We start from the raw sequence: 15,228 nt of genomic DNA on the forward strand, positions 1-15,228 counted from the left end.
ACTAGCTAATGGTCATGTGGCAAAGCATATTCCTTTGCCAGCCTTGCCAGTTTCATGGAAAATTGAGAATGAACAGTATTTTGCACAATGTTGCTCTCTCACCTCAACTTAATCTCTTGTTCATCCAGAAGGGAAGTATCCAGAAGTGAAAAGAAGACAAAATATACCTTAATGAAGGGAATGGGGGGGGGGGGGGTAAAGTATTTACAGAATGTTAAAGGATCTTAAGAAAGGGGTTTTACAATAGTTGTTCCAGTTCTAGCTAACTCTAAATCTGTGACCCAAGTGAACTCTTAAGCAGTGCATATGTGTGGACACTGTAACAAATTCAGGATCTCTTTACTTCAGATTTAGGCTACTATTTCCTGTTTCCAAATATAATTAAGAAATAAATTTCTCCGTTAAGAAATAACCTTCTAGTTCCTCTAAAGCTAATGCATCAGGAGCCTGTCTGATTCAGCAATCTCTTAAGACTATTCAGTAGCCATTTTGTAACTTCAGAAGGAATGAAGTACATTTCCAGTTTTGGTGTGACAGTTTTTTTCAGCCATCAAATAGTTTTGTTGAAATAGAATCATCATACCACCACTCATTTTCAAAACTGAGTTTTAAATTTGATAAGATATTATTAATTTCCAACATCCAATAAATGGCTTCAATTCCTTGAGATTAATATGCTTGTACCACAGGACAAGTTCATTAAATTATAGTAGGATTCTTCCGCTCAAAGTTGGTTCAGAAGTTTAGAAATCTCTCTGTCCAGATCCACTGTGGGATTGGGAATGCAGCTACATAAAGGAAGCCGTTTCTGGCCTGGTGACTTTATAGCAGTGGTTCTCAACCTTCCTAATGCGCAACCCTTTAATACAGTTCCTCATGTTGTGGTGACCTCTAGCCTGAACATTTATCCATTTTACAGATGGAGAATACTGATGCAGAGAGTCTTAGGTGACCCCTGTGAAAGGGTCGTTCGACCCCCAAAGGGGTCCCGACCCCCAGGTTGAGAACACTGCTTTATAGCCATTGCTTTCTGGTGGTGATTCACATAACATTTTTCAACCATGGCATTCATGCAAGTTGTTGCAGGAAAACAGCAGTTCTGGTCTGGATGTGTTGGATGCAAGCTGTTATTTCTTTCTCAGGGTTATGCCCCTTACTCATCTCATTCACCATGGAAGTGCACTCACATTTAACTGCTTCAAGAGCTGATTTTTCTCCCAATGATACTACTGCATTCATCAATTTCCATTTGTGAGTAATAGGAAAGCTGCTTACTGTTGATCCATATCAGATGTTAGCTGCCCCCCAGGGAAGATGCTGGGTAGGAGTTTGTCTTCTTTAGTGCAATGTGTTTTCAATGTTGAAAACCACAACGTTGCTGGATATCACTTTCTGAAACAAATCTCTAGAATTTGCCTAACTTACCAGGTTAAACTATTCTGCAGAATTCAACAGTCGCCAACTACAATTCTGGCCTGTCAATTTTGTTAAAGATAAATACGAACCTGTAGGAGTAATGTTGATGAAGAGCATTGAAAAAACTTCTAAAGTTCAGGGTAGAATGTGTTTTTGATCAGAGTAGAAGTTATTGTTCCTGGTACTGAATGTGGAAAGTGAACACTGTGTTCACAAATTAACAGTGTTGCCACTCCATGTGGTACCAGATCAAAAAGCCATTTTTATTTTTATTCTCTTGTTCTAGATCTTCTCCCACCAGGTGTTTGCAATCTTCTTAACCCAGCAGCTATCTATGCAAATAATGAGATCAGCCTGGGAGATGTGGAGATCTATGGCTTTGATTATGACTACACATTAGCCCAATATTCTAATCTGTTGCATTCAATGATATTCAACACTGCCAGAGACATCCTGATAGAACAGTTTAAGGTAATATACCTCCATTTTGCTGTGTTTATTCTCCTAATTGAAACAATCCTTCTATCCCTTTACTCCTCAGCTAGTAGAAGGCCAGAACAGCACATCGTGGTGATGGTTCTGAGGCGAGTACCTCTGCGCTTGAGGAGTATAGGACAGCCCACAGGGCTCTGTGCTTGAGGAGTATAGGACAGCCCACAGGGAAGGAGCATATTATATTGTGACTTCTAGCATGAACTTGAAGTCCAATGAGTGTAATGCAGTCCTGAATACTGAAGTGTTTAAATGTTAGCCTTCTCATCGGTAACAATATATACACACGGTGTTCTGGTTGCCTAAATGATGTGGGTGCTGTACTTTGGAGACACTGTGATACAAATTTCATTTTAAGACTTGCAACCTGTGACTCTTGTACCTGTGGAGATAAATTTGAGCAAGCAGTGGTACTAAGTCCTAAAGACACCAAAATAGTTAGGAATAATTTGAACTTCAGCATATTTCTGTAGGTATAACACCTGATTTTGAACATTCTTCACTTTTTATTTTTTTGCCCTCCACCGTCTTCTAAGGAGTTCAGGGAAGCTTATATAAACACACACACAGCCCTTTATCCTCTCAACAACCCCATGAAGTAAATTAGGCTGAGAAATAGTGGTTACATGGGAAACTACAGGGCAAAGTGATGATTTGAGCTGTTCCTAGTCCAATCCTTTTACTACTCTACGCAGGCTCTTAGTATCAGCTACTTGTCCACTCGAGAATTTGCTGATAAAATTGTGATTGGTTGGTAGGATTTTATTTATTAATTACACTTTTATTTTAACTATACTGGAAGTGTTTCATGATAGTGTACATGGTGCCACTCCCCTCCAAGTTTTTCTTTGCAACAAAATGTAATGTAGGTTAGGTTGAGATGTAGCAGTCAACCCAAGATGACTTGTTGAGCTTCATTATAGAGCATGTTTCAAGTAGTATTCTATCCATTACATGTGCCACACTGTTCTTTTGTAGTCTGTGCTAGTCTTCTAGGATTCTGTTTGTCTGAAGAAATTAGAATATGTTCACATAAAATATTTTACCCCTTTGTACTAATAATTTTTTGTGGAATGTTTTTGCAGTACCCAGAAGGACTCAGGAAATATGAATTTATTCCTGGATTTGCCATAAGGGGGCTTCACTATGATGTGCAAAAGGTACACTTAAAATACTTATACACTCAGTTAATATTTTTTCACAAATTATGGCTATTGTTAGAAGAATAAAGCAATGGTGGGCATTTCATATGAAAGAAATTGAAATTTATTTGGTTTAAGAAAAGTCAGGTAAACTAATGGTATTCATAGCAATTTTTTTAGTGTTAGGAGCCTGCTATTTTTTAAAAAGTATTATTGAAAGATTATGGTCTGCTGGATATTTCTGTCCATGAAGTGAGACTCTTAACCTCTATCTTTCTGCTGTAGCCCAACATGCTGCTACTGGGGAAAAGTATACCCTCAGGAAAAGATTGGAATTAAGGGAGATCTTCATTGGGACAGGGAAATTGGCAAAAATGGCCTCCGTCCTTCTGTTCATGAAAACCCCTCTATGGGATCCTAGCCAGTTCTTTTTTAGTAGACTCACAACTTGTTTTGAATTTTAGCTGAAAGCCTTAGGGTAGAGATTATGCTTTTATCAGCAGCTTTCAACAGAGCCATAAATATTCTTGATTGTTTACATAACTTTTCTGAATCCATAAACAATATGTTCTGGGTGCTATAAGATAGTTGGATGGGGAAAAGATGAGAAAGAAGTGATACAGAAAATCATCAAAGTGCTTGAAGAACAATGGATATTGCTTAATAGACTGCAGAAAGATGACTTCAAATGACATTGTACTAAACAGTGGCAGTCTGTGCTACTGATGCCCCCCCTCCCCCTTTATAAAGGCCTATACAGTATAGCCATTCATATGCCATTACTGTTGTGGCTTAAGAAAGCCTCTCTAATTTTTTCCTACTGCTTTCATATTCTCACATTACAGTTTTCTTAGCAATGGGATGGGAAGAAATAATGCACTAGCATGTATTACATTCACAAGCCCTGCGGGCATAGGGTAGGATACAAATCCAATAAATCAATCAACCAATCAATCAATAAAAAGTAAGTAAGAGGCACGTTTGCCACTGATCTTGTTGAAGGAAGCATATCTCCATGTGAAATAGCTATCCTTATGACAAATTGTCAAAAGTAATGTGTTGTGGAAGGTTTTCATGGCCAGAATGAATTGGCTATTGTGAGTTTTCCAGACTGTGGCTGCAGTCTGTTGGTTTTACCTCCTAACATTTCACACACATTTATGATTGACATTTTGTTACATACTTTTATATTAAATACGCACATGTGATAATTATTAATGTGTGTAATTTTTATTAACATTAAATAAGACTGCCAAAAATGAAAACAAAAGGTGTTAAAAACAGATATTGTTAATGGTAATTATTTGGCTAAAACGCTAAATATCTGGAGAAAACATGAAGAAAAATATGTAAATTAGAGATAGTTACTGGATATTATTACTTCTAGTAGAAATATTGTGAGTCTCCATCTTCACTGTGAACAAGGCTTCTGACTGACTACTGGAGATTTGATTGTACAGATTTTTTTTAAAATGTTGTTTTGGCAGCAGCTACCACCTCAGCACAAAGACCTTGATTGTGTGACTGAAGGTAAGCTGTGACAATCACTTTGTGGGTGGCTCTGCCTCCTGTGGCAGCCATTTTGTGCTCCTACCATTCTGTGTCAGAATTTCAAGTGTGCTGCAGCCTCAAAAACATTGGGGACCCTGCTCTTATTTTTTAAACACTGAAAAGAGGCTCTGCAAAGACTGCCAGAGATTCCTGTTTCCAAGGAACATTTTTATGCCATGATACCACACATGCATAACATCTGCTAAAACTTTTGGGTGCATAAGGGGCCAATTTGTGTTGAGAGGAGGGCTTGTAATGACCTGAAATAGCCAAGTAAAACCACTGTCCCCATAGTACAGATCCAACTCAGGTCACTGCATGGCATGGCTAAAGAATCAATTTTATAAGTTTCAGCCAGCTCCCAGCATCAATTTTTGCAAGATAGGCACTTCTGCCTCTGACCCCATGCCCAGGGTGTTGCTTCCCCTTCTGGCCTCCCTGTCTAGTAGCAAAGCATAGTAGTGCAGCCAAGGGCAAGGACACACACAATGTGAAACAAGTCAGGAGAGTGTGGAGACCCCCTCCACAGATCAGCCTCTCCGCCCACGTGTCACTCATTATGTGGCAATGAGCCGCATGTGGCTCATGAGCCACAATTTTTCTCCCCCTGCATCTTATCACATGCCTCTGAAGATGTCAATCACAGATGTGGGCAAAAGGTTAGGAGCTAAAGCCACAAGTTCACAGCCCGGAAAATCCAAATAACCTCTTTTGGTGAATGTGACCTTGTCCACAAGCATCTGGCAGCAATGGATGGTGAGTGTTTTTCATTCCTGCACCACTTTGGAAGATTGAACCAGTTCTGAGATGCTAAGCATAGGAAGTCCAGGTTTTTTGGTCTTTGCCAATGAGATGCAGATGTTAATAATCAAATATGGAAAACAAGATATGCACATACTAGTAATCTCTTTCCTACAATCCAGCATTGCAGGCTTCATTTTCTGTGTGCTATATGTTCAGATATTGTAAAAACTAGTATGAATTATGTTCAACATCTTGCTCTCATTTTTGTCTGAGAGAAACACCAGTGTAACATTGCTGTTGGCAACACATAGGATTACAACTAAGATGTTGGCAACCCTAGTAGAATGTTTCCACATTAATGTTCTGTTTATCTTTCAGAGCCTTTTGATGAAGATTGATGCTTTCCACTATGTTCAGCTGGGTACTGCATATCAGTGAGTTAAATCTAAATCTCTTTACAAATAGTGTTTTTATGTGAGAATATATGTCGAGTTGATTCTCAGTCTGTGAAATATACATAACAGCATGATGCAAAAGAAACGCAGTAGCAGAGAAGGGGCAAGTACTACCTTCTGGTTGGAATTGCAGTGGCTCCTGATTAACCCAGTGGCTGTTCACGCATTAAGGGGAATCTGGATGCATGAAGGTTACATTGCTGTTAAGGTGCTGGACAGGCACAGGAGGAATGCAGCTTTTGAGAGACAAGCAAATAGACATGTTCAGGCTGTCCTCCCATTTGGGAAGGGAGACATGCAATGAGTCTCAAAGCTGTAAAATTGCATCATTTGTAATCTTTTGAATTCCTTCAATTCTTGACTCTTACAAACTGCTTCAGGTCCTTTTGGGGCTCAAAGTGTTTTAAATAAATGTGTCCATCTTCCCTTTTTTAACTGGTTGCTGTTATGCCCTGTTTTGCACCATTTTATGACGAATGCTACAAATGAGGTTTAATTACCTTTTGCGGGCAATGCTAAATGACCACATTGAAATGGTAGTCCAATCATAAGCAGAGCTAGAAACTTAAGTTCACTGGAGTCAGTGGGTTTAGAGGGGTGTATCTCTGGTTAGGACTGTGCCATAGTTGGGTTCTACTCTGACTGTACTGGAAAGACTCATTGATGTTAGTTGCCTTATTAACATGTCCCTTATTTGAATTGTTAAAGGATTTATTTTGTCAGATAAGACATGCAAAAGTTTTCCCCCCAAAAAAGATTCATTCCAGTAAGCATAATTATTGGTCCTGGAACTCTGCAAAGAGGGAAACTAATATCTTGCTTTTATCCGTGTGTCTAGTGGCCATATTGATAAGGCATAAGGCATATGACAAGGTTCTTTATGAGAATAAAACCTGTAACAATCAACTAAAAGTCTATTTGAAAAAAGAGATCTCTTCAAACATAACAGTATGAACGCCTGACAAACTCAGTAGTGATTCTGGCAAATAGTTGCAAAGTAAAGAATTATGTAAAACTAGTGGGGCCTGACCACGCGTTGCTGTGGCTTATTGTGGTGAAATGGAAAAGGAACAGTAGCAACAAATCAATTGCAGAGGCCAGCAGTACGTGCTCTTGCAAACACGCAGCCTGATACTGTGTGATGTCAGTGATGTGTGTGGCCGCATTCCTGGGTGGGGGGGATGGAAAGGCACCCCTCCCACACATCTAGGCTGGCTGGTCACGATCCTTTACCTTGGTTGGTGGCAATGGGTGTCGCTTCTGAGGAAACCCTCTGAGGGGCGCGATGCAGCCATTCAAAGTATGTCACGGTTGCTGTACTGAGCTGACTCCTGAGTAATGTGTGCCTGGTTTTCTTAACTGTAATTGCAGTATTCAGGGAATCTAGGGTGCTTGGCCTCTTCCTTCCGTCCCTTGCATGTCGCCCCTCACTCTCTTCCCTCCTTCACTTCTCTTCCCTTGCATGCCACCCCTCCCTCCCTTCCCTTTCCCTCTGCTAGGGTGGGTGGGTCATATCAAACAAATACAAAACCTTTAATGGCATATAGGGTGGGTCATATCAAGATGCTGGGCTCCCTGCCTCCCCTCCCTTGCATGCCACCCCTCACTGCCTCCCCTCTCTCACTTCTCTTCCCTTGCATGCCTCCCCCTCCCTCCCTTTCCTCTCCCTCCCTCTCTTCCCTTGCATGCCACCCCTCCCTCCCTCTCCCTCCCTTCCCTCTCCCTTGTGTGTATGTATGTGTATATGTTTCACTTCCACTCGAGTTACTGCCTATGTACTGTTTTCACTGCTCATATCTGGCCATCTGAGTTAACATTCTAAGCTGCACGAACATTCTAAGGGTGAGTTACACACAGGCAGCTGCATGTCCTTCACCAGGGAGCGCCAGGAAGAAGGTGTTTTACCTGGTCCAGGTGTGAAATTTCAGGTATGTGAACATCTAAAAACACTCTCACCTGGCTGACTATAGTGGCTGGGAATTTTCAGAGGAATTGGCCCAGCAGTTACTGAGTTATGCTATCATCAACAAAAACACTGTTAGCTTTTTATATATATAGATAAACATTAGATTACAAATGTTTTAGATAACTGCATTCAAATGGTAAAACCTGTAAAGTGACTGTGGTGTAGCACTTGAAGGTGAAATAGGCCAGGCCATGTAGTCCTTGAACTGCTGTGTAGTGGAAAATTGTTGCTAGAAAAATAATGTCTGATAATACATCCCCATTCTCCAGATATTCACATTTCTCTTCCCTTGCTATTTTGTTGGATCATGTATTTTCAGTGTGCAAGGTACGCCTACCTACCTGGCCTATCTAGTTGTGTACTTCATTAGGTGCATTGCAAAGAACACTGGCATTTTATTTTCCCTTTTTGTTTATAACTTCATCTTTGGAGGCTCTTCAAAGCTTTGTGCAGCCTTTTTCATTCATAACCTTGGAGTGTGCAGTTTCTCTGGTTCTCCAAGATTGGCAGTTGGCCAGTTCAGATGTCGTATACTTATTGGATAATATGTAATCTCTTTGCATTGGAAAATGGTTAAGGAACATGGAGCTCTTGTAATATTTTTTGTTTAATGCAAAAACTGTGTAGAGAAAGTATCGTTGTAAAATGGGATTAATACCGAAGCACAAAAAATCAAAAGGGAGCACTCTGAGTTTTATGAGCACTGTGGTGGAATTGGTAGAAGTTATATCTATTCACTTACATGATCTGTCCTAAGATACAGTAGTTCATACCTTACGTAACATTTTTTTTTCATTCCACAGACTATCCAGTCAGAATTGTTCTCAGTGAAGCTAACACAACAGACTGCCAATATAGAGCCCCTAGGGGATGGGGCGGTCTAAAAATCTGAAAAATAATAAATAAATAAATAAGTAGAAATGGCCTGTGAAATTTTTAATTTCAGCTTTCTTTAAACTATGTTTTCTTAAAATAGCTTACAGTTCAAATGGAACACCACACTGTGTTAGAAATGGATAATGCAAAGGTCAATTTTTTAACTTTTCTGCTGTAATTAAGCTGAGTCGCCATTCTTTCCTTTTTCTGGCTTTTTATATCTGAGACTGGCATTTACTGAAATGTTTTTTGTAACTTGCTTTGTAGAGGGCTGAAACCAGTACCAGATGAAGAGGTTATTGAGATGTATGGTGGAACCCAGCACATTCCATTATACCAAATGAGTGATTTCTATGGCAAGGTACAGGTAACATATTCTTTCTACTATCCAGGAAATTTAATGCGGGCGGGGGGGGGGTGTTAAGTGACATCATCAATAGCTTCTTAAAACTTGGGGAGTGAGGAGATGAGTAGCATATGCCAGTTAAAACAAATTCTTTCTGCAAGAATGTAAGAAGGAGCCAGAGAGTCTGGAAAACATATGTAAAATAGCATTTAGTTGATTGACTTGGTGGCTCTGGGGACTAATGTTTTAGACAGCAGATTGAATGGCATATCTCACTAGTAAATGTTTACTATTCATTCCATGTAGTAAACAGAATATACATTTGGAATAATGTAAAGGCTCTTAACTGAGTTGGCAAGGATCAGTTTGAACCACACTTAAAGTGGGGAGCATAAATTTTTTTGAGACCTTCACGATCCCTATCCCTCCACCCTCATTACTTTGGTCTTTCCAGCCAGGCAGGGATTTAGCACCTCTACTGAATCACCAGGAGATTTGGATAAGGGTATATATAGTTGTGTATTATCTACATATTGATGACCTCTGACCTCAAAGCTACGAATTATATGGCCTAATGGCTTTAAATAGAGTTTAAAAGTTTAGGTGGAGAACTTATATTTCCTTTACTAGTCTATAAATCCTAGTTGATGAGATTTGACAATGCATAGTGTAGAATGTAAATAGTGCAAGATTGTGGTTCATTCACATATAACAGTTTAGAAGACACTACAAAGAAAAGGAGTCCAATAACTGTACAGTGTAAAAATTGAGTAGGCCCCCTAGGGTTGCTGCATCCATTTTAACTTATAGTGGATTTGGAGCTCACATCAGAACATCTCCTTAAACCCAGGATACGCAACTCAGATACACGGTCCAGAATCAGTTTTGATTGGAACGAAGCAGGCTGCATAGCTGTCTGATATTTCTTTGAGGACTTCTTATTTGTTCTCATAACATTAGTGTGAAATAGAAAAGTCAAAGAGAATTATATACCCAAGGACATGCCCAATTTGAACTTGGGTCTGCCACATCCAAAGAAAACACTTGGTGTCCCACACCTAGCTGATACCATGAATATTGTCCAAGAAACTTGAAAAATATTAGGAACTGTAACTCTTTAGATTTTTATTTAACACTTCATGCAAATGCGTTGCTGAAATTTTATGAAAGCACCTCTTCAGTTCATGTTTTTGTTTTTTGCTCAATAAGAATGTCACCTAACTATTACATTCTCTGCGCTAAGTGCTAAGGTGAAAGTGGAGATCATATCTGCCTCTGTGATGTGGGGGCCATCTGGCTGCACCATCCATCACCCCACTGATCACCAAGGTTGATTTGGCTGATCTGACTGACTAGGCATGTATACCTTTCCTTCCTCCCACATATTCCAAGTGCATCCCTCCCAAAGCTACACACTCAGTGGAAGAGAATGACCATCCCCTATAGAGTGCACTGGTCTTTGGTCAAAAGTAGACAACGTGTGGCTTTGCCTTGTGCCTGACATAATCCTAGTAATCTCGTGGAATTGTTGACTTTCCTAAGCAGTTTTGGACATACTTTTTAATTTATATAAATACATTATGTTTTTAAGCCTAGAACAAATTGGAGTGCATCAGTTAATAATTTGAATACAATTATAGTACCGATTCATTCATAAGTACTGATTTCATTTGCTTCAGTATTCATAGCAATGGATGGACAATGAAGGACATTACCTTTGTTAATTATGATCAGATAGATTTTCCTTACTGATTTTTTTCATAGAAGATGAGTCACATCCACTTAAGTCACATCTTCATTGAAGATGTCTCAAAGTTTTTCCATTTTAAATTATTTTTAACTTTGTGGTACGCTAGGAAGAAGTAGTAAATGTATATATGAATCCTTATGTTGGAGTTAAACCCAGCAGCTATAGATTTAATGATTGGTTGCCTTCAGGCAAGATATTGTGTGTCAAACCAGCATGTGGAATACTAGATCAAATATCTCAATGCATATAAAATTGCGTTATTTTTAGTACCGGTAGCCTTTCCCATCTGTCATTTGTTCACGAAATTCTGCAAAAGCTGGGTTGTTTTTGTTTGTTTGTTTTTGGTAATATCTAATATATATTTTTTCTTCCAAACAGGGTCCATCAATTAAACAATTTATGGACATATTCTCTCTTCCTGAAATGACTCTGCTTTCTTCAGTGACTGATTATTTCATGGCTCAGAATATTGAATATGACCAAGTTCATCTTTACAAGGATATAAGTGTGAGTATAGCAGTTTAAAGACACAGTTTTCATTAAATCTCTTTGTATAATACATTGGAACTAGTGCAAACATCACTAAGTGAGCTTAGTGTCACCTAATATAAATGGAGGTAGGAAATGCAGCAGTACAATTTTGTTTTTTTAATTAACGTGAAATAGTTACAGTCACATCCACATAGTATGCATCGTGCTCAGTAATTCTCTTTAAATGCTGTGTTTAACATCTACTTTGTGATTGTTCCTGTTGGAATCACATTTGAGTTGAGGGTCCATTTAATAAACAGTCAACACTTTTGACCCCTGAAGCACTTTCTGTTTGTCTTAATGAGGCAACTATATTTGTACTGTTTGTGTGAGAATTTCTCATCTTCTATATAATTAATGCCTTTAACTAATTAATGTGTTACTTCCTTCAAGGTTTGTCTTTATGTATAATACTCTAATCTGCTATAAAATGGGGTGGCTCAAATACAAATGTGTGTGGTGGTTCAAAAACTACAGTGTGTGGTGGTTGATAAGCTGTACAGGAAATCTTCTTGTATTGTGCAAACCAAGTTAACGTCAGAGGTAGAGATTATTGTTTGATGTAGTTACTAGTGCATGAAGATCTGGAGAAACAGAAGACTTAGTTTAACGCTCTGTGCAAGGGATTCCTTGTTATTATAATAGCACTTAACAGTCATGCTCTTAGTCTTGCTCTTCTGCAAAATACACCATTCCTGAAGCCTGGGCAGGGGGGTGGAGATGGCAGGGGGAGAGACTAGAAAACTCCATGTATTACAATTGATGTCCAAATTATGCATATCAGTTCCGATGGAGGAAATGACTGCTTTGGAGGGTGTATTGTATCCTGCTGAGGTGCCTCCTCCCCAAATCTCCCAACATTTCCTAGCCCAGAGCTGGCAACCCTAATTAAGAGCGTGGGGCAATTAGTGCACACATGTTTTATAGCTGCATGAGGAAAACTCTATCTCTGATTCTGTTGGCTTTATTGTGCTTTTCTCCATTCTATCCTGCTATGCACCATCTGTCCAAACTGTATGCATGAAAATTCATAGGGCACAATTGAACCAGTAAGAGGTTCACTGTTTTGAGTTTCTGCACCTATATTTGATTTCCAGTCTTGTGCCTTCACAGTAGCTGTTAGGCTAATTCTGTCCTCCTTTGGCCTCTATTGTACACTACAGAATGTTATTTCAAGTAAGGGCATCATGGGATATATGTTTATTGTGAGGATCTGATTGTTGTTTTATTATTATTTTTATTAATGTTATTGTAAGCTGAACTGAGCCTGTCAGGGTAAGGGCAGCCGACAAGTCAAGTTATAAATAAAAAAGTAAACACTGTATTTTATTACCAATTAATGTTTTATTAAAAGCTTCTGAAGGCTTGACCTTTTTATTCCCTAAGAACAGCTCTTTGCCCTTGGCATCTCAATAATATGCTTCATTATTGAAAAGCAAAGATGCATAATTCAGATAATGAAATGAGTCACTTCGGAATCCCAGGTTAAGGCCACTGGAACAATATGTACTGTGTACCAGAATACATGATGCCTTTGCTGGTCTTCTGAATGATGGTGATTTTGAACTGAGGAAGCAAGACCTTTGTGCATTCTTACATCCTATACTGTTAGTAACCCCTGTGGGTTGCATACCTTGCCCTTTCAAGTTGCTAAGAAAGCAAAGCAGAGAAGAAATCCCTTGGAATGTTTAAATAGTTGAATGTTTCTATCCAATCCATTCCACACACCTGAAAATGCCTGTCGTTATCTAATACTGTGTAGAACATGTGCATTATATTACCTGAAAGCAGTCCTCGGATTTCAAGTCCCTGCATGGAACCGTTTGGAGTCTCACCCTTGCTATGGCTGTGTCTCATTTTAACAGTTCTGTTTGATCACTGACGACAGTAATTAGAATCTTCTCAGTGATCCATCTTAAGGAGTTTCTTAAATGTGTAAAACCTTTTAAAGTGAGGAAGAGCACTGCACATGCTGTGTACTGTGTACTTTGGGGATTTGGAGCATGTGAACAAGCCACTTCCTGGGCTCATTTTGATTAGCTGTTTGGTGCCAGGGGACAAACTGTACCTTATTAGTTAGCTTCCAGCCTTGAGAGAGTGATTTTTGAAATGTCATGCTCTGCTTTCCTGGGTTTTCAAAGCTGGCTATAATTAAAGTGGACTGTGTTTGGCTATTAGGGAGCAATTAACTAGTAATAAAAAAAATCTTATTTTCCCATTAATTCTGGTATATGCCTCTGCAAGTCTGGGATAACTTATGCTGCAGCAGGAATACACTAGTTAACTACAGAATAATCACTTTTGTTTGGGCTGGCCCAGACTTATTTAAAAACTCCCTTTTGTCACTGTGTTTAGTAGCTATCTGAAAACAAAATTCATTATTTGCTGTTTCTCTTTTTCCTTAAAAAAATCCTCAAATATGACCTAGAGGGAAAAGTGAATTTACTCTCTGTAACTACCTTTTCTATTCTTACTTGCTTATATAAAGAAAGATAATGTGCCTTTTTAATTTTTCTCCTTGTAAAATGGTATTAGTTCATTGCCATAATTTATCTTTTGTTAACCCTCGCCACTTTGCCTTTACCCATAATTAAAATTGTTAGCTGCTAGGGCAGAGGTGTTTGTGGGGAACAAGTTGCTCTGTGAACTGTCATGTGCATTGATGCTCTGTGAATATATGATTTAAAATTTATGTACAACTGTTTCCCATTTTAGGATGCCATTAAAGATGTCCATGTGAAAGGAATGATGTACAAATGGATTGAAAAGGACATGGGTCAGTTAAATTACAAATTTTAATGGAGCACATTAAATGGCAATGCACTCTTATATGGCATCTAATGGCTAGTAGATCAGTGATTTCACATTGGTAATCAACAGTTTACCTAAGCATTGCTCCTTTCCCATTGTAGTAGTAGTAGTCTTTTTGTTCTACAGTATACATATGTGTTTTTTTGTTTACAGAAAAATATATTCTTCATGGAGACGAAACCTATACTGTCCTAAATCGTTTGGTTAGCCACAATAAAAAACTTTTCCTTATCACGAATAGTCCCTTCAGTTTTGTGTGAGTAATAAAGAGTTACTTGTATATAAATATTTGTGAAAATAAATATGAGGGTATCACATGTTTGTTGCATTTTTAATAGTTGCATTTTAATACAGAACTGTGTAGTGGAGAGCCTTAATTGTTGAAGAGTTGTTTCCTTGACTGCAAAACCCATTTTTGGAATTATTTTAAATTAAGAATTATGGTATATTAAATTTGAAAAGTAGCAGCTGTTCCACCCAAGGGCATAATCCTTCCTCGTAATAGGATAGTTTCTTCATGGAAGGATCTTCATAAGATGGGATGCCTTAGTGGTAGATCAGCTGCTTTCCATGCAAAAGGACTTAGGTCCAGTCTTTTGCATCTTCAGGTGGAAGGATTTCTGTTCACAGACACTGGAAAGCTACAAAACTAATTAGATCAATAGTTTGTCTTTGAATAAAGCAGTTTCTTCTGGTCTAGGTTATTTCCTCCTTGGCATACTAGGAAGCAGTACGCCAGGACATTACTGTGCACCCCTCTCATAGCCTCATCCAACCGTACCTCTTCATTTACTGTAAAAATCCAGACCTTTAGTTAGTTGAATGACTGGGGAAGAAGAGCAGGTGGGGATATAGGAGGAATTCACAAACGTCTAATTCCTTACAGTCTCCATACATGCTGATTCTACATATACCAGTGAGGGAGGATAGAAAGACTGTTGCTGCCTCCAGGCATGGTGTCCTTGAACAGGGAAGGATTGGTCCCAAAAATGTCATAGGATATAAAGTGCAACATGTCAGAACCAAATCTGTGACACTTGCATTAATTTTAGATAACTGACAAAGGAGTTCTGACTCTGAAAAGCTTATATCTCCCCCAATCTTGTTGGCCTCTAAGGTGCTACTGGATTTGAATCTAGTAGGTTATC

At 38.8% G+C, this 15,228-nt stretch overlaps 1 protein-coding gene across 2 annotated transcripts in view; it reads left to right on the forward strand.

Annotated features, from left to right (window-relative positions):
- Nucleotides 1–15,228, forward strand: part of NT5DC2 (5'-nucleotidase domain containing 2) — a 28,595-nt gene that overhangs the window by 3,083 nt on the left and 10,284 nt on the right. Inside the window, exons 2-8 of one of the 2 annotated variants that reach the window (XM_048491113.1) lie at nucleotides 1,703–1,887; nucleotides 2,994–3,068; nucleotides 5,724–5,779; nucleotides 8,910–9,009; nucleotides 11,117–11,245; nucleotides 13,985–14,045; nucleotides 14,234–14,336. In XM_048491113.1, coding sequence (XP_048347070.1) covers nucleotides 1,703–1,887; nucleotides 2,994–3,068; nucleotides 5,724–5,779; nucleotides 8,910–9,009; nucleotides 11,117–11,245; nucleotides 13,985–14,045; nucleotides 14,234–14,336 — 709 coding nt within the window. The remainder of the gene's footprint in view (nucleotides 1–1,702; nucleotides 1,888–2,993; nucleotides 3,069–5,723; nucleotides 5,780–8,909; nucleotides 9,010–11,116; nucleotides 11,246–13,984; nucleotides 14,046–14,233; nucleotides 14,337–15,228) is intronic. The other variant, XM_048491114.1, reaches the window with a different exon arrangement.

The sequence above is a fragment of the Sphaerodactylus townsendi genome, linkage group LG03 (genome assembly GCF_021028975.2).
Source record: "Sphaerodactylus townsendi isolate TG3544 linkage group LG03, MPM_Stown_v2.3, whole genome shotgun sequence".
Taxonomy (NCBI): Eukaryota; Metazoa; Chordata; class Lepidosauria; order Squamata; family Sphaerodactylidae; genus Sphaerodactylus; species Sphaerodactylus townsendi.